The 18,768-nt window shown below is 38.9% G+C and overlaps 1 protein-coding gene across 1 annotated transcript; it reads right to left on the reverse strand.

The window, feature by feature from the left end:
• Window positions 1-377: 377 nt before the first annotated feature.
• Window positions 378-18,434, reverse strand: LOC146476411 (trafficking protein particle complex subunit 12-like). Its single transcript, XM_085114594.1, has 16 exons — window positions 18,095-18,434; window positions 17,865-17,966; window positions 16,318-16,466; window positions 15,916-15,976; window positions 14,312-14,387; window positions 12,425-13,158; window positions 10,797-10,913; window positions 9,106-9,219; window positions 7,839-7,977; window positions 6,905-7,090; window positions 6,224-6,297; window positions 6,032-6,130; window positions 5,230-5,324; window positions 4,079-4,166; window positions 3,891-3,941; window positions 378-2,659 (listed from the first exon to the last, which is right to left on the reverse strand). The coding sequence occupies exons 1-16, from the start codon at window positions 18,317-18,319 to the stop codon at window positions 2,468-2,470; spliced, it is 2,502 nt and encodes an 833-aa protein (XP_084970720.1). The 5' UTR covers window positions 18,320-18,434; the 3' UTR covers window positions 378-2,467.
• Between the last annotated feature and the right edge of the window lie 334 nt (window positions 18,435-18,768).

An 18,768-nucleotide genomic window follows, 5' to 3' on the forward strand; every position in this document is an offset into this window, starting at 1 on the left:
CCCATCCCAGTGTAAACAGATGGGAACATTATAATTACGTTTCGCCGGGGGTCAAAATCGGCAAATTTCGTTATCGATCGGTTTTTAGCGCGTTTTTCGTCGCAATAAGTGGGTTCTTCGCGGAAAACGCCGCTAGCTGATTAAAAAGGATTTTTGTTTTATCAGTTTCAAAGAACGAGATTTAGAAGTTACTTTTGGAAATGCCCTCTGGCCACTCAGCATCCACCAATAAATGGGCCGCAAATGAAAGGTTAAGTTGTTGTAGGCAGAAAAAACAATTGCGGGAGTTAGTAGCAACGGAAATTAATCTTCGGAATTATCTCGTAAACACACAAGGAGAGCCATGTCGTTGTCAGATCGTTAGAGAGCATTCAATCTGAATTGACTTCGATTTTATTCTGCAACTTTTTAATGTAACTTCACTTATCCTATTTATTAAATATCCATTTCGGCTCAGTTTCCGGAAGATTTTATCAGCAAAATGTGATCATGCATAATTAATTTATGAGCTCGCGGGTGTTGAATGTTTAAATTATTACTCAGAAGTGCCAGTGCTAAATTATACATATGGCAAAATAACACGATCAGTGAAGCTTCTTTTCCGGTAAAGCATGTTTATCGTTCAAACTATAGAAATAAGGAAATGGCGACAGAATGTAAAATGAGCCGATGGTCACCTGAGTACTTACAATAACTGAAAATGATCGAAGTTTTGCATTTTTCCTGTGTTTTGATAACAAACAGTTTTCAACAATGTTAATTAAGGTTGTCTTTGCAATCTGGGGAATTCCAGCTTCAATGGAGCACTGCACTGTTCGTTAAGAAAAAAAACTTGTAAAAACAGTTCTCAACCCCGAGTTAAGCTGTAAAACTGTGCTAACGGAAAACTTTTTGCGAATGCGTTGATGGAGCGTGATTCAACGCAATTTGACCAAAAATAAATATGTGCAAACAGGAAGAAAATATCAATCCCTATATTGACAAACGCATGACGTAAAATAGCTAAAAAGGAACGATCTGATTGGATGACTTGCGCAAGTTGACGTCAGAGGGGATTCACCCCTCACCTGGTCTCTCATAGGCCCAACGCCCAACAGCTGAACGAGACGTGAACACTTTAAAGTACGATACTAACACAGCGCGCGCGTACGCGCGTGTCCTATCATGTACACGACTTGCCAACCTCGTTCCCGGTACAAGTAGTCAACCTCATTCCCGGGGCTTTTGGAAGGGGTGGGGGGTGGGTGTCCGCTCCTCCCAATTATTTCACCGGCTTGGTAGTTATTCGTTTTCATTTGTTCAGGCGCGCGAGAAAACTCTTTTCATTTGTGGGAATGGGTCGTGTCTGATGCCACACCGATACAAACTTTTGCGCGAGCTAGTCAGGGAAACTTGTTTATCTAGACAATATCCAGGTGTTGTTGAATACCAGTACGAAGCACAAGCCACAAATCCTTGGATATAAGATGACAGAATTATAGAAAGCCAAAGAGGCGCCTCGTTGGCTATAACAAGCCGAGGTTATAATCATCCCCAACCAACAAGCGGGAGTGGAATAGAAAAGAAAAAATAACAATAGAAAAGAAATAGAAAAGAAAATCCGGAAAGCAGGGATAGAAAAGAAAAAAAGAAAAAACAACAACAACAAATATTGCTAGATCATTTCATTTTGCAAGAAAGACCAAAAGACGATTTGACAGACAGGACGGTGTCTGCAATTAGCAAAGATGCTAAATACACAGACACTCAAATAAATTTTCATCATTATCATAATCAAGTTGCCCCGGGAACAGATACTAATTTGACACTGGACGCTAAGGAATAACGGCTGTGGACCGGCTTTGATTCAGACGCCGTACTTCACATGAGCCGAATCAAATGCATAAGCATTGCCGCCATGTTGGTGGACAAAACAAAAGAAAATTTTCTCACATAATTTGCATAAAAATGACAGTTAACGCCGGGAATAACGGCTGTGGACGGGCTTTGATTTAGACGCCGTACTCCGACATGTATGAGCCATTATATGCTTCAGTGTATTAATTTCGGCTGAATTAAGTTCGGCGTCTGAATCAATTCAGCCGGGATTAATAATTTGGGTCGGTCTAAATTAGAATTCGATTCGGCTCATGTGAAGGAAGGCGTCTGAACCGGACCTCTGTGCTGCGATCGCGTAAATTTAACCGGATTTAAGAATCGTGTTTACGGCAACGGGAAACGTGAGATTCGCGATTTTGTTTTCTTGAATAGACGAGCGCATAGAAAAGAATAGTGCCAAAGAATTCTGACCTTTGATGCTAACACAAAACTATACAATTTACTGAGAAGCTGAAAACAGCGAGCGGCAAATGTAGGATAAACATCGTCCCGTGGTCAATTCCGCCGTTTGCTGTAAACGTAATTCTAAATTTCTCTATAATCTTTCCCCGTTTTCGCCAATACTTAGACCGCATTTTTTGTGTTAGCATTAAGATATCTTGAGACAAGAAATATTAAAGCCGTCTCCTCGATGTTTGGAAACCAGTTCTAAGAGCTTCTGCTTTTTTTGCAAACTGTAAGAGGATTCCAGTTCGTAGATAGTGCATAGGTTGAAGACAAGCCCTTCTTGAAGGTTTGTTCTGGGGTCCTTCCAGATGATTTTTTCCAGTACAGCAAGTGCCTGAAAAGAGAATCACACATAGAGTGAAGTGGCTTGTGTAGCTGGCGGTGTTGTCCGCGCGCGAATATATTATAAGTTAAAAGCGGAGAAAAGCCGCCAACCTCGTTCTCAGGGCTTTTCCCTGGGAACGAGGTTGGTAAGACGCGAGAAAACAAAAATAGACTTTTCCCCATTCCCCTCGCGGCTTGGCTGCTCGTTCGTACAACTTAGGCCGCCGAGGTAGTTGGTCAATCAACAAAATTTGGCAAACTTTGTCCCTTTTCCCCCAAAAAAATTGTCGGAAGTGCATTAGATAATAGTGCTATGAAGTGGAATTTCATCATTTAATAACTTAATAAGTTGAGATATTTAAGTTGCATGATTTAAGAACTTTTAGCCGTCATGTTGCTTATAATTCAAAGTGCAGGTTATCCTACACAAATGTTTTGTGGTTTGTGAGTGCTATTGTCTAGTCGATTGATTTTTTTGGTCTTTTAACAAAAGCTCTCGATATAGACATGCTTGGCAATTCTAGCTGACCTTGGCTTGGACCAATATGAAAATTCCAGTTCTTAGTTTGTTGTCGTTCTTTCCAAGTTTTTCATTGAACGTTTGGTCGTGTAGGTTTATTTGGGCTTTCTTAGTTGAGTAGTAAACGGAATTCTAAGTAGTCAACCTCATTCCCAGGGCTTTTTGGAAGGGGTGGGGGTAGATGCCCGCTCCTCCCAATTTTTCCGGCTTGGTAGTTATTCGTTTTCATTTGTTCAGGCGCGCGAGAAAACTCTTTTCATTTGTGGGGATCGGTCATGTCTGGTGTCACACCGATACAAACTTTTGCGCGAGCTAGTCAGGGAAACTTGTTTATCTAGACAATACCAAGTGCTGTTGAACACCAGTACGAAGCACAAGCCACAAATCCTTGGATATAAGATGACAGAATTATAGAAAGCCAATGAGGCGCCTCGTTGGCTATAACAAGCCGAGGCTATAATCATCTTTTGTCGCCTTCGCGCGCAATCAGGCAAGGCTTTTGATCCGTCAATGAGATTGAAATTTTTTCACTGAAAACGAAGCTCTTCGCCTGGAAAGCAGAAAAGCCTTTAATTTCAAATCGAAATGTTGACTGAATGGAAGCCACCTCTGGGAGAAACGAGGCAATGCGCAGCAAATATCCTGTATGAGGAAGCAACACGATGTTGAGAACAACTTCGATCATTAACGACCTTTCAAATAGTAACGATTTTCAACTCACCTCTTTGAGTTTTCCAAGGAAAAGTAAACAAACAGCTACATTATTTACAGCCTGCAAAAAAAAAACAACAACAACTAAGTTAAGATTTTTTTTTTTTTTTTCAGAAAAAAAAATTGGACAAGGTAACCTGAAAAATTTGACTCACAACAGTGGATTAAAAGATAATTAAATAAAGGCTAAGAACTTGCCACCGAATTATAAGGATCCAGCTTTGTAGCGGCTACGAAATGTCTGTGAGCTTCGTCAAATGATCCTGACGACAACGCCATTAAGCCCCTGAAAAAAAAAACGAAAAGAGAGAATTCTCAACTTTTTAATCCCACCATTGAAAAGGCTCCACAAATAAGTACACTTGGATCCCGTTAACTCGAACTCCCCACCATTGGATTTGATCGTATTTTTAAAGTCGTTTAGTGTAAAAATAACGCTGTTTTCTCGCCATCTCTTACAATTCTTGATTTCCATTGGGGGTTCGAGGTCTGGTGAGCAAGCCAAGGTTATACTATACTAGTAAACACTGTTGCAAAGCAAGAGAAAATTAAGGTGAGTAACTCAATTTTCGTGCACGGGTTTACGTTATGTAATGTTTAAAACACGAGCAGGAGTGTTTTATCGGGATTTAAAACCACAAGGCGCAGTCGAGTGGTTTTAGACCCGATAAAACACGTGCTGCGAGTTTTCTGAACGCCTTCAAAAACATTCCTGGAAAAGCGTGTGTCAAGAGAGTTCATAACAACGATGCTTTTGTGAACGTTGGAAATCAGCATACGAGAAAAACATTAAACACCGCATACTAATAAGAAGGAGGTTTTATCCGAGCATATAAGCCTTGTAGAGAATGCTTGTAATATGGTAAATGTTATCGGTTTTTAACACCACTACACGTGATGTTTTATCGACCATTTGATTGGTCAATGGGCTTGTGAATTATTAATGAGTTTTTGAAACCAACGACATTTTGTCACAAGTTATTACTAGAACATCTAAGAGAAGCAACCTTATTTACGCAAGTGCTGTGAGTCACACGTGCTTGAGTCCAATGTCAGTTTCTTCAGGAGGTCAACAGTTCTACCCACAAATGAACAAGGGGTTAGTTTTCTCAAGAAACAGTGGTGCTGCATCGGTGGGAAGAAACAAATGTTTGGCCAGTTTTATCAACAGAATTGATAAAACAAAACGTTCAGTTCGACCCACAACCTGTTGTAAATAGTTTATTTAAAAGTGACTTCAGACGATTGACAATGAAAAATCATCGGCATTGTGGGATGGACTCTCCTGCCTTTATCCTCCTCTCTTGTCAAATCAGCACAGGAAGGTGACATAGACAGATCGCACTTACTTATTCATCACCACGCCACTAAGTGACTTTGGGTCTCCCGTGGCTTTAGACTCCACCTGTTTGAAGTAGGTTTGTGCCGCCTCCAGGTCTCCAAGCTGAAAACGATTCAAAAGAATGAGTTCCTTTGTGCCAGCAGGTCATTGGGTTGAAGCATTTCAACTACAAGAGTCCTCTGCATTCCATCTGCCCCTCACAACTTAAACTTTGCATAAATTTTCGGACGAACAATCCGAACATTTCCGATTACGTGCATTCACGCAATCGCGTGCAAATGTGCATATTACTACAACTCGATACATTTTACAACAGGAAATGCTTGTGAAATCATTCTACAGTGTGACTCCATTCGCTAGGAAGGGAAATTGAAGACGCTGAAAGGGATGAGGAATTGAAGACAATGAAAATATTTCGCCTTCTTTAAACTGAATGACTGTGACATATTGTTCGGTTTTGGTTCAAATTATGCCCTATAGTTTGTCTTGTACAATTGTCAGTATTATAAAGTAAACATAACTAATTTAAAAGTTGTATCGTCTGTGAGAGTTACGTTCAAAGTTCCAACAAAAAACGTACGAAATGTGCAAAAATCGTCCGAACGCTTTTTTGTCTGAAGTTTACCGCACGAAAATTAAACAATAAGTCAGTTAAATTATCATAATTGTGATAAAATAAATTATTATAATTATTATAATTATGATAAGTCAGTTAACTTATGATAATTTGAATTATTATCATTATTACAATTATGATAAGTCAGTTAAGGCACAACACGCCATACGTGCAATATAACAAAACGTCATACCTGTAGGTAGATTCTCCCAATGCCAGATAACAAGCTGAAGGTACTGGAAGGGTCTCTGGCCATGATGGACTCAAATACAGTCACAGCTAAGCTGTAATCCTGGCAAATCAGAAACAAAATGCACGTGAAAAAATGCAGGAGAGAGGTTGGAGAATCAGGGAAGCACAAGAAAGGAACGATAGTTCATCTTACCTTCATTCCAAGGAAACAGTTTCCTATTGAATAAAGGACTCGTACTTCTCTGGACACCCACAATTCAATAGCAGCTAACAAAGAGATGAGATTTACTCAGAGTTTGCTCCATTTTTAGCAATTGAAAAAAGCATCCTTGTTCGCGCTCAGAGACATATTTTATTGCAAAGGACAAGATAGAGTGTACGAGTCGTAAAAATGAGTGGCAACGCAAGAGGAGGAAAATAATAATGTTGCCATTAGCCTCCCACACATTCATTTTTGAGCCATCAAACAACCTGGAAAGGAGCATTACATAAAAAAAAAAAAAAACAAACAAACAAGAAAACAATGCAAGATGCAGAAGAGACAAAAACGAAAATTTCCCTTCTTCCAATGACAATTATTCCCTTTACAGATTTACCACTGATATTCTTGGCTCTGCCTCTCAAATGTTTTGTTTGTGTGAACAATGTTGCCAGCTATGAACTCTACATTAACCTTGCTAGAAGTCTCCCTTTCAGCCATTTCCTACCCTGGGGAGGAACATTGCATGGCAACACTAAAAACGGCTGCGAGGGAGACTACCTTGATAGAGGACAGGAACTGGGTTACGTTTCACAGGGAAAGCTTGCAATATTGACCTTGCCTCAGCTCATGACCAGTCATTAAGTACTGCAAGTGTACATGTATGTTTGTTACCCAGTCTATTTTCAGGTGTCATCTCTCCTTGCCCACCATCCTCCATCAGATTTCCTTGCAGGTTCTTCAGCACCTGAGCACAGGTCCTCTGCAGTTCATACAGGTTATCCAAGGCATCTCTGGCTCGGCCCATGTACTGCGGCAGTTCGGCCTGCAGAATCCGCATGGAGAATGGCACCATGGAGCCTACAGAGAAAGCATGTGGAAAGCAGTTTCAAGATCATAAAGCAAAGTAAACTAAAGTAATTTATTTAATGTCAAGAACAAAGGGAGTGCTTGTACAGTCGTCCGAGCCAGAGGCTCGTCAGAAAGTTCTTGACAATAATTCCGATTGAATTGGAATTTAGAAATGTTGATTTTTGAGGAGAGGGGAAAACCAGCATAACTGGAGGAAAACCTCTTGCAGCAAGGACAAAAACCAATAACCAACTCAAGCCACATATCACACCGAGTCCTCTCAACACTATGCCATCCTTGCTCTCCATAACATTTATTATGGATTGGCTACAATAAAATTCACAGAGGACCTGCAGGGTAGTGGTTAGCACTGATGTTGGGTGTAAGATCTGAGGGTCAGTGGTTAATGTCCTAGCCTTTGCCGCTATGTTGTTTCCTTATAAAGATGATGACGAGGATGATGATGATGATGATGACGATGATGATGACAATGATGATGATGATGATGATGATGATGATGATGATGACGACAATGATGATGAAGATGATGATGATGATGAAGATGCTCAGGATGAACCGCAGGCAATAGACATGTCCATTTTACATTTATTCTAACTGGGAAATACATGTAGGACCGGACATCAGCTTATATAGGCGGCAATGGCTGCCCCTGTCAGTCCATTTGTTGTATGCTGATATTGGTGAGGAAATCTAAATTCATCAGGGGTTGGTGAAAATTATCAAGTTGAGTTTTTACCTTTCCTGCCAGGGTATGTGTCAGGGTAAAATTCATAAAACAGATCAGGTTGGTTAAAGCTTCCAAAAGCTTCCAACTCCACCTCAGCAGTACTAAACATCTGTAGCTTGAACAGGAGAGCTATTCTGCAGAACCAAACCTATAAATAGCAGACAGAAAAGACAACAAAGCCAGTTCACAGTTACGTGATCAATATTGCATACTTTAAATCAACGTAGTTTAATTTATTTAATAAACGCTATTGAAGGGCTAAGTAATGATTCAGTTTTGGAATGAAAAAAATTGCATCAAATTAGCTCTACTCATGGCAAAAAGACCGATTGTCATGTGAGAGATGTAGTTCCATATTTTGTTTTGTAGCCTTCAATATTTAGCCTTAGACTTTATTTAATAAAAGCAATTTAAGGGCTTAGTCAAAAACAAAGCTAAGTAATGATTAATTGCATCAAATTAGCTCTACTCATGGCAAACAGGCTGATTTTCATGTGAGAAATGTAGTCCCATATTTGTTTGGTAGCCTTCAAGATTTTAGCCTATTTTTATAAGTACTAGTTTTAAATTAATAAAATAATCGTTTGTCTCACAATATAGTCACTTAAGTTGAAGATCTTGGCGTTTCGACTGGTTACTGCCAATCTTCATCAGGCGATGCGGCCAACTGATCATGGTTCAGTATTTCAATCCTCACTGCTTTGGGAAGAAACTAAATCTCCTCGGTGCTCTGAAGTTGTTCTGGTGTTGTGTTTCATGATAGTGATCCAGACATCCGGAATTTCTATTCTGTTATGATCCCTGTTGATGTTGTTAGGGTGTGACTTGATGTGGATGGCTTCCTTGACCCTGCTAGAGAACTTGAGCAGCCACAAATGAAGACAATTCTTGAAATTTGAGCATTAGACCAAAAAACTAGACAAGGATCTAGAATAATGTTTACATAATAATGAGCCTGTATGCCAAAGTAGAGCTTAATTTTTGGAGCAATTTGGCCAAACAGTCACTGTCGTTAAACTTGCTTGCCAAAATGCCATTTAAAATCTGGCCACATAACAGTTAACTCCCTTAATTGTGGACACACTCGGGACCACGAGTTAGTGTCCTTAATAGTGACAGTTCATAATAGCAGGAATTTATTTCAGTCAAATGTCTGTAATTTTTTTTGCCAAGGAGTTGGCTGCTGTCTGTATAATCTGGGTGTCTGTAATTGCGAGGTGTCTGCAAGGCAAGAGTTGACTGTATTTGTGTAAGAGCAACATGGATGTTCACCTACCTGTAGAGTCTTGTGGGTGTGCAACGCCCTCTGACCTTTCTGGCCCACACCCTGACCATGTGCTGTCAGGAACCTTGCAGTGAATTCTAGAGCAGCTCTCCAACACTGTCCAGCCTGCGTTGGAAAAAAAAGGCAGTGTTCATTTTAAAAGTTGAAAGTAATTTCACATAGATCTTTGGCTAAAAAAATAGAAACTTCAGCCCTTTTCTTTATCAAATAGAAGTAAACCCAAGACAAATATTTTATTGTGACTGCCACGCACAAATTTTCCCATTTTGTGTTATTTAGGGCACGTTCGCACTGGTGATGGAATCGGAAATGGAGTCGGAATCAGAAGCGTAAGGGAACCTTCCATTCCAGTGTGTACCAAAAGCGAAGATGGCATCGCAATCGTACGCTTGACAGAATCAGAATCACAAGATCAGAACATTTCCTTTTTCTTCCAATTATGCTTCTGATTCTGTTGCTGGCGATCTGTGATCAAGTGTGAACTGGTTGATCGGAATCATAACCAAAGGCAGAAGATCAACTAATCACATAGCTCATTCCCAGTGCCGAGATTTAGAATGGAAAACATGGTGCCTTCGGCCATTTTGAACACGATAGTAAGGCTTCCGTTTCTGCTTCTATCGCATGAAGTGAATTAACATATAAATTCCTCTTTGTAACATCTGGCATTTGAATGGAATCTTGAAGATTTCTCTGAAAATCTTTCCGAAAAAGATGTAATAACTGAAAAAATATTTGGGAAACAACAAAATTATTGACCATTTGTTATTTTTGAAATACTTAATGCTGTAAAGTTTATGTAAAGAAAATTCATAGCTTTATACTGTCACACTAGGGAAGTTTCTTTGGGAACACTGAAATCTTACTGGCGATGTTCAAAACTGACATGTAAATTCAAAACTCTGTTCAAATTTCAAAATTACTGGTCAGGCATGATGCATATTGTGCAGTTCCAGAAAAATCCATATCCACCTGATGGAAGGTCATCAGAAATTCCTAGGGGGAGGGGGATCTTAAAAGTGAAAATTTAAGAAGCAAAGTATGAAGTTAAACTGGAATTTCTTGGGGGGAGGGGGGGTGCAAAACAAAAAACCTTCCGTGAGCGGAGTATGAATATTTTCTGGAACTGCACATTGACTGTAAATATGCCAAACTTGATGTCATGGTAGACTTTTAATATTTCTTCTGTTACTAGATCACTTTATACCAACAAAGGAGGAAAGAAATGAAAACTAAATGATTCATTGTTCCTGTTACTAATTAACAATTATTCCACGAGCATGCGTTGTGAGATGTGAGATGATAGATAGCCAATGAGGCGCGTAGCGCCGAGTTGGCTATAATCATCTCATATCCAACAAGCGCAAGTAGAACAATAATATTGTTTTATTAAAAACAATCAAGAAATATTGCTAGATCTTACTGATTTCGCTGTGCAAGTAAAACAAGCAGACAATTTAATGGTCGCCATTTCTCGGCCATGGTATAATGGCTCATATACCATGGCCGCTAAGCCAATCAAATCACTCAAATTACAATAATTCAGGTTTTAATAACAACAATTAGCCACCAAATATGTACTTTACACACTTATATGACCATGATGGACTAGCCCTTTACTTCTTACAGGACCATGCAAATCAACTAAATGTAAAGTTGATCTGTATACACAATAAACGTACCAGCAGCTCTCTCAGCCCGGATTCATCCAGTGGTACACTATCAATGCTCAATGTTTTTCTGTTCTCTGCCTCTTGTTCACCCATAAATCTTGTCAACAGTTCCTTCACTGGATCAGACTGCAAAAAGGAACAAACAATTTGGTATATGCAAAAATTATTAGTGTTTTACTGTGCATATTTTTGGTCAAATGTAACTAATCTGAAACATGCATGTAAACATGTTTGTTTCTTGGCTAAAAAAGTCATCATTATGCATTTACTAATTCACTTTGAACTGTAACTGGTATTTTTATTGATATTTCCCTTAACTAATACTAGCTAGACTAGGTATGTTCTAAAAGTACCATGAATTATTCTATATTTAAATGGAACATAATATATGTCTGCACGATCATGTATGTACAGTGGAACCCCCCTCTAACGACACCCGCATATTAAGGACAGTTTTGTTTGTCCCAACAAAAAGCTCATATATTTTCTCTAAAATTAACCTGCTTAATACGGACACTGGTTAATACAGACAACGGACACATTTCTGTGTCCCGAGTGACAAACTCTTATACATCGTCAAGCCCGCTCTACGGACACTGGTTATCTGTGCACTGTCTATTTTCATTGTCATTTGTGCTAATTTTAGACATTGTACCCTGTTCAAATAATGACATATTTCTATAGGCTAATATGATTTTATTCCTAAAAGAATAGTAGCGAAATAGCATGACATGTTTGATCAGTCTGCCTTTCTTCCGGTGTTTTATACTTGTAACAAAACGTAGTCTGATAATAAAGTTTTCTGCCTACTATGCATAAACAAAATTTCCACTTCCTTGGCCTTTTGCTGCAAGTCATTGCTTGAAGTCGCCTTCCTCTGTGACGTCCTATGCTTGCTGCTATCAGCAGCACCTACTGATGTTGTTAGGACTTCACTCCGTTGTCGCGTTTCAAGAACAATAATTAAAGTAGTTTTAGTCCGAGACTATGATAAATGAGCATAAGGTTTCTTCACTTGAACTTGTTACAATTCAGTCCAGAAATTCAACAACGTCTTGTTGCCAAAAAAATGTCTGCTTTAGTCTTTGTATCCATCAAACATGTGTCGGTGACGTTTTTCCATCTTTTTCTGAGAGCCTGCTTAATATGGATATTCGGATAATATGGACACTTTGACATGGCCCCTTGATGTCCATATTAACTGGGTTTCACTCTATGTTTATTTCACAGCACATCAAAAACTCGATATTTGCTTCACTTCAAATATAGATTAGAGGTTTGATGAAAAACTTCAGTAGAAAACTTAAAACTAATACTGTCCAATGTTTCAATGATACTACCATCATCATCAAGGCAAAGTGACTCTTTCTTCGTGGTTTGAAAGAAAATGTCTTGCTTTCACTCATTTCTATTCAAACCACGAAGAAAGAGTCACTTTGCCTTGAAGAGGATGGTAGTAACATTGAAACATCAGACGGCATTTAAATATCAAGAAAAATATCACAGAACACATTTACTTAGCAAAGAACATTTCACTGGAAGGAAAACAGTCATTTCATGTTTGACACCAAACATTATGAATGGCAACCCATCACTCCAGAAAATGCCCTATTCTACCCACATCAAAACTGGCCTACCTGTGATCCATCAATCACCAGTCCAGGAGATGTTAGGAACTGTTGATCAACATCTGCTGGATTCAACATCCCTGAGCCGATAGTAACTAGGAACTGATTAGTTTGTGGATTGCATATCCAAGCCGAGTGCCGCCTCTCTGCTTCTGTTTGCTTGCTCCTTACCCACTCCCCCTCAGGAGTTGGTGGTGCAGATGGTGGCTTAGCATTCTTGCAAATATTTTTTTCCAGCAAATTAGGTTTGGTGTCAGTCAGCCTCTGGTTCTGTATTACATTCAGTGGATCATGAAAAACTTGAGATGGTTGAGTTGGCATTGGTGCAAGTGGCGGTACGGCTTGCTCGGGTTGCCATGGCTGAGATTCTGCTTGCAATACATCCTGGGTATTCAGCAACAGAGGCTCCAAAGGAGGCTGGGAAGGTTCATGCATTGACTGCACTTCTGAAAGTGGTTCTGCCGACTCCAAAGGCATCTTGGATGTCGCAGGATCAGTTTGTTGGATTATTTGAGAAAAAGGGTCATTTGCAGTTGGTGCAACAATGGAATCAAAGAAGTTATGTCCTTCTACATCGCCACTTGTGATTGTAGGCGATGAGAACAAATCGCTAAGGGTGCGGTTCACATTATCAGCGGATACACCTTGAATTTCCACACTCTGCGCTGAGTCATCTGGCTCACTAGTATGTCTTGTTTTTGTTGGACTTGGTTCTGGAGAACTCTCATTCATCCACTGACCCTCTGGATAACGAAAGTTAAAAAAAGACATACTTATTTGAGAATGATGCATTATTCAGTAAGTTACTCAGGTCTACTCGGAAAAAGGAAATCCGAGTGCTCCTATCAAAAGTCAAACCTAAGACCTTCTGAATTACAAGTTCCGATGCTCTACCACTGAGCTCCAGGAGACTTGTAGGCCATTAAACTAAAGTTATACTAATACAGCCGTGATTTCTTTAGATAAAACTCTGACTGTCACTTGTTGTTTAGTAATTACATGACCTTAACTAGTAAATTCAAAAATATATCCCACGCAGGATATGATTTGGCGATTGTTGCCAGTGTGGGATTACAACAGCATGTAAATAAAAAGATGGTAAATTTTCTTGCTGCAGCCTTTTCAGGAGCAAATGTTACAAGCAATATTTTGTAGTCATTCTAAAGGGTAAAAATTTTCTTGAACCTCTACTGGTCTGTTAGTTCTGTTCTGCATTCTACATCACGATGCATTTGTTGGACTTTTGGTTTGGAGATTTATACAACATAAATAAATAAAATGGAATTTCAGTGGCACATCCCCCATCTTCGTCCACTGTTTCCAGGTTGAATTGAAATTTGAAAACATTGTTTTTTGTGGAGGGAGGAAAACCAGAGTACTTAGAGAAAAACCCTCGAAGCAGGGATGAGAAACAACAACAAACTCAGCCCACAAACGGCATCAACTTCCGGAATCAAACCTGGACTACATTGGTGGGAGGTGAGTGCTCTCACCACTGTGCCATCCCTTTAATTTAAAAAAATAAAGTTGTATAATTAAGGTTTTGCTTTGTTCCTTTTTCTGTCAGTAGCTGTATTATTAATGCCTGACTCCTCAGGAAAAAGTCAGTTTGTTCTCCCTTGATTGTCAATGTTACCCTTAACTTCATCTTGGGAAACATTAAGACTCTCTGGGAAACAAAACCAACTATTTTGCTCTGGGGCAGACATAAAATATATATAATGTCACCAGCCCTTTCTGTTGAAAGCATAAAATATAGTCAAATGACTTGGCAATGTAGAAGGCCATGGGATGGGGTGCAATATGGAGTCAACATTTACTATGAAAAGAGCTTTTGAAATAAATAAGAATATTTAACAGTTATTAATAAATATTAACAATCAGTTAGTAAGTTACCTTCAGGACTTGGACACTGCCAGCCGAAAACGTTATCCATAATTTTAGGATTTTTATAAAGCCAGTTCTCAAACTCCTATGAACAAAGAAAAAAGAGTAGTTAGTCAAGGTTCTTTTGCAGAGGGAATAGCTTATTATGTTAAAAGGAAAGCTTGCCAAGTGGACCCATTAATTAGAGATGCATTAGGCTCATCGGTAAGGTGGCCCAAAAGTGTCACAGCAATTTTAATTTCACCATGGCAATTTCAATTTCACCACAACAATTTCAATTTCATCACAACAATTTCAGTTTCACCACAGCAATCTCAACTTCATCACAGCAATTTTAATTGCATCACGGCAATTTCAACTTCGTTCTCATTAATGTTCATGTGAACGAATTCAAATTGCCATGATGAAATTGAAATTGCCGTGGGGAAGTTGAAATTGCTGTGAACATATGTGAAATTGCCGTGACACTTTTGGGCCACCATACTTTGGGCTTCTGAACAAAAAATAATAGTGAAGGGAAATTTGTGATAAGTGAACCACACTATTTATATTATTCAGTTATTGACCCTGCGAAGAACAAGCTTGAGAGGTCAACGTAACTGTCTGTATTAAGCTTTAGAAGAGCTGGCTACTGAGAAAAGGAAATTACTTCTCCTATTGTTGTTGACTTTTGATCACTAATTTTTCAAACTCTATGCAGCCAGCCTCTTTCACTATCATACATGTAATTGCTGGCCATAATTATATATTAATGCCTTGCTTCCAGCTACTACATGACAGCCCTAAGTCAGGAACACTTGATGTACCTTTGCAAGACCATTTACAGTCAATCCATGTCACGCATGACCAGTACTTTTGAAATTTGAACGGAGTTTTGAAGTTTACATGTCAGTCTTGAACGTCGCCAACGAAATTTCAGAGTTCCTGAAGAAATTTCCCTAGTTTATTGACAATATAAAGTTATGAATTTTGCTTTACATTACAGTATTTTAAAGTGTTTTAAGAATAACAATATTGTTTCCCAAGTATTTAGAATCTTTTTTTCAGTTAATGCATCTTTTTCGGGAAAGATTTCCAGAGAAATATTCAACATTCCATTCAAACATCGGACATTACAAAGAGAAATTCAAATGTTCATTTTATTCTCGGAAATACTGACCATGCGTGACGTGAATTGACTGTAAACTCTATTGCATTGATCAGTTTGTAAAGTCAAGAACTCTTCGAAGAGTACTGAGTTCCTAGAGGAAGCCAGACAGTTAAACAAGGGAAGTTCAGGGAGGTGGGGGTCAAGGGTGTAGCAGGGGTGGGAGACATGGGTTTGGTAAGGGTCATGTCTGAACATTTCTCTTTCCATACCATTTAGCAGGCCATTTCTAAGTTGCTTTGAACCACATTATGAAAGCGAGGCTTTGTGCATAGTTTCTATTGAGAAAATTAGTCCTCATTCGTATGCGAAAAAAATCTAATTTTCACATGAACAGGTTTTCACTAAGCCTCGCTTTCATAATTAGCTCCAAAGTAACTCGGAACAACAACCTTTTTAGTTCAAATTTCATAAAATTAGACGAGATTAATGCTTACAATGGTCTTCACAATATATGAACACAAACCTTGGCAGAAAGCTTCCCAGTTTTTGAGACATCACGGGTTTCAAATGCATCACTGACAATCCTATAAAAATGCATTTCAATGAAAACTAACAACTTATTTTCCTGGTACCATGTTCAATAGGCCATGTAAATTAAATCCAGTGGTTAAACTGGAAAACAGATCATATTTGTATAATTTTTGAACCAGAACTAGGTTACAATGAAGGCTCTATAGTATTGGCAATCTTTTCAAATGCAATAATTTCAACAAGTGCCATAACAAGTGCTGTAACAGTAATTATTTTAATTTGTGGTTTGCAGTTTTTTTCTTGAGGTTTGAATTCACCTCTGATTGATCACAGAACAATAAACATTTCAGAAATAATTCCTAATGTTCAAGATTTTCTAAGTTCTGCTGCAAACCTTGTAACAGCTTCAATCAGCTTGTCTGTTCCACCTCCCTCTTCAGGCTGCTCTGTATCCTCAACAGTGTCCAGTATGGTTCGAGCAGATTCCAGAGAACTTAAAAGAACTGCTGTCAGTTCATCTCTGCTGACACCATCATCTTCATCCTATAATTTGCAAAATGAAAATCAGTGATCAAACAAAATTATCAATGTCTGGCATGGTAAGGTTAAGTGTATGTCCAACGCAAACCATTAATCATGGAATAACATTTTCTCTTGTTAAAGGGATAGGCCATCCCAATAAAATGTTTTGTTTCCCATCGCCCCATCTCTTGTGATGGTGGGTCGGTCGGTCGCGCAAAAAAAAAAAAGAATCAACACTTGAAGGGGTCTGGGTTCCAGAGAAGGCCGGGCTGCTAAATAAGAAAGCCTGGTTAGAAAGTCAACTCGAAAACATGGTCTTTTTTCATTTGCTATTCAAAGTATCGATGTTAATTTAAGACAAGGACATCACATCATACCAATATTGTTGTTAATAAATCAGACCATGTGCTTGTAAATTAAAGTATTTACTTCTTTAAGTAGTAAATCTGGATTTTTTTTTTACTTTTCGAAAAGAATGGGTCGGTCAGGCAATGGGAAACGAAACATTTATTGAGATGGCCATAGCAAAAAAAAAGAATTATGGCTGATATATCTCTTTAACAGCACACAAACCATCCCCAAATTAAACAGATGTCGGATGACGAACTTGGTCAGGTCTTGTCAAATCTATGAAAGATGTTGCAAAGACCTCCACGAAGTCAGATCTTAAAAAGGACTATTGGAATTGGGGTAACCAGACAATTTCCTGAGATTATTAAGCAACAATGATCACCCATAATTTTCTTTTTGGATTCCAGTTACACTTGGTAAGATCTGCATTGCTAAGCGTAGTCATAAACCATGCAAAAATACCTTTCTATTAAGAGGCACCATCCTTAACGGCAATTTATACACGGTACTACTTTGTCGCACGCGACAAGATTCCGCAGGCCAATGACACGAACTGTTTCGTGTAAATCAAACCTGCAACTCGCTTGCGACTGTAGTATACCTCACAAAAAATGTCGTAGGATTTTAAATAAAATCCTATGACAAAATCGTAGATACAGTGTATGGGCAATGTTGAGTGACTAGAGTTGTGTGCGATTTTGTGCATGATGCGAGCAGCCCGCGCTCTAGAAATCGTGTGCGACAGTCATAAGCAAAAGTTGTATCGTCTAAATCGGGCTTTAAGAAACCCGTATTTCTTAGACCATCCTGACATGCGCAGAATATAAACAAAGTACAGTCGACTCCCGATAACTTGAACCGTCGCTAACTCAAAACAATTTTTCTTTCCCTTCAGGTCATCTTCTATATAATTTTACCATCAATAACTCGAACTCCTGATAACTCGAATTTTTTTCAATTTCCCTTGAAAGTTTGACTTATCGGGAGTCGACTGTAGCAAAAGGAGGCACCATCTTTAAATGTGAATAATTTGGACCTAAAGATTTATATTGAAAACTAATAATTTACCAAATTGAAGATTTGGAACAAGAGTCTACATTTATCTTTGACTGTTCCATGTAAACACAATGCTATTCCTCCTATAAATTCTTCCAAGTCAATATTACCACTCTGCAAAAAAAAATACATTGATTGGTGAAAAAATGTAACATTTTAATCTTAATTGTATATAATTTAACCAATCAAATTGATCAAGCAACATACCATACATAAGATAAATTGTACTAATATCTTTATACCTCACTTCTGTCAAATGCATGAAAAAGACGTTCAGCTATAAAGCCTGGCAATCGGAATCTTTCGCCAAAATCTTGTCGATTAACTAGAGACAATTCAACATGCCTCGATCCATCTTCTCTTTTGGTTGAAATCTCGTTGAATACAGCCTCGATATTTTCCAACTCCAGACTACTGAGTTTCTTTACTGCACTTTTATATCTTTCCTTGGAGCTTCCCTGACCCATTTCGCTTATTTCATGGCAATAGTTCGAAGGATTTTGCTCACATCCTGGTGAATTTTCGTCCAATGTTGTCGTCGCTCACCAAAATCCAAAATGGCGGCCATCAAAGTCCGCTGTTTCATTTCATCGCGGATTCAGTTGTTCAGTTCATTCCTTACCTTCCCCGGGCCCCTACTGGGGTTCAATTTTAACTCTGGCTGTGACCGTGACCTACCTGGGCCCAGTTGCAGGGCTGTCAACCTCACGAAAACTGTTCAAAGCCCGATTAAGCTAATCCTGATTTAAAGTAAACGCACACAATTTTTTCTATAAAAAGATTTTTTGGTACAACACATGGGGACAAGCCCCGAGTCAAAATGGCATCTCGTTACGGTCTCCATCCCTGATTATGGCTCCTGGCAGCACTCAATCACAGGGCTGTACCTAAGATTTTATGTCAGGGGGAGGGGCAA

This window comes from Pavona decussata, unplaced genomic scaffold (assembly GCF_977016875.1).
Source record: "Pavona decussata unplaced genomic scaffold, jaPavDecu1.1 SCAFFOLD_77, whole genome shotgun sequence".
NCBI lineage: Eukaryota > Metazoa > Cnidaria > Anthozoa > Scleractinia > Agariciidae > Pavona > Pavona decussata.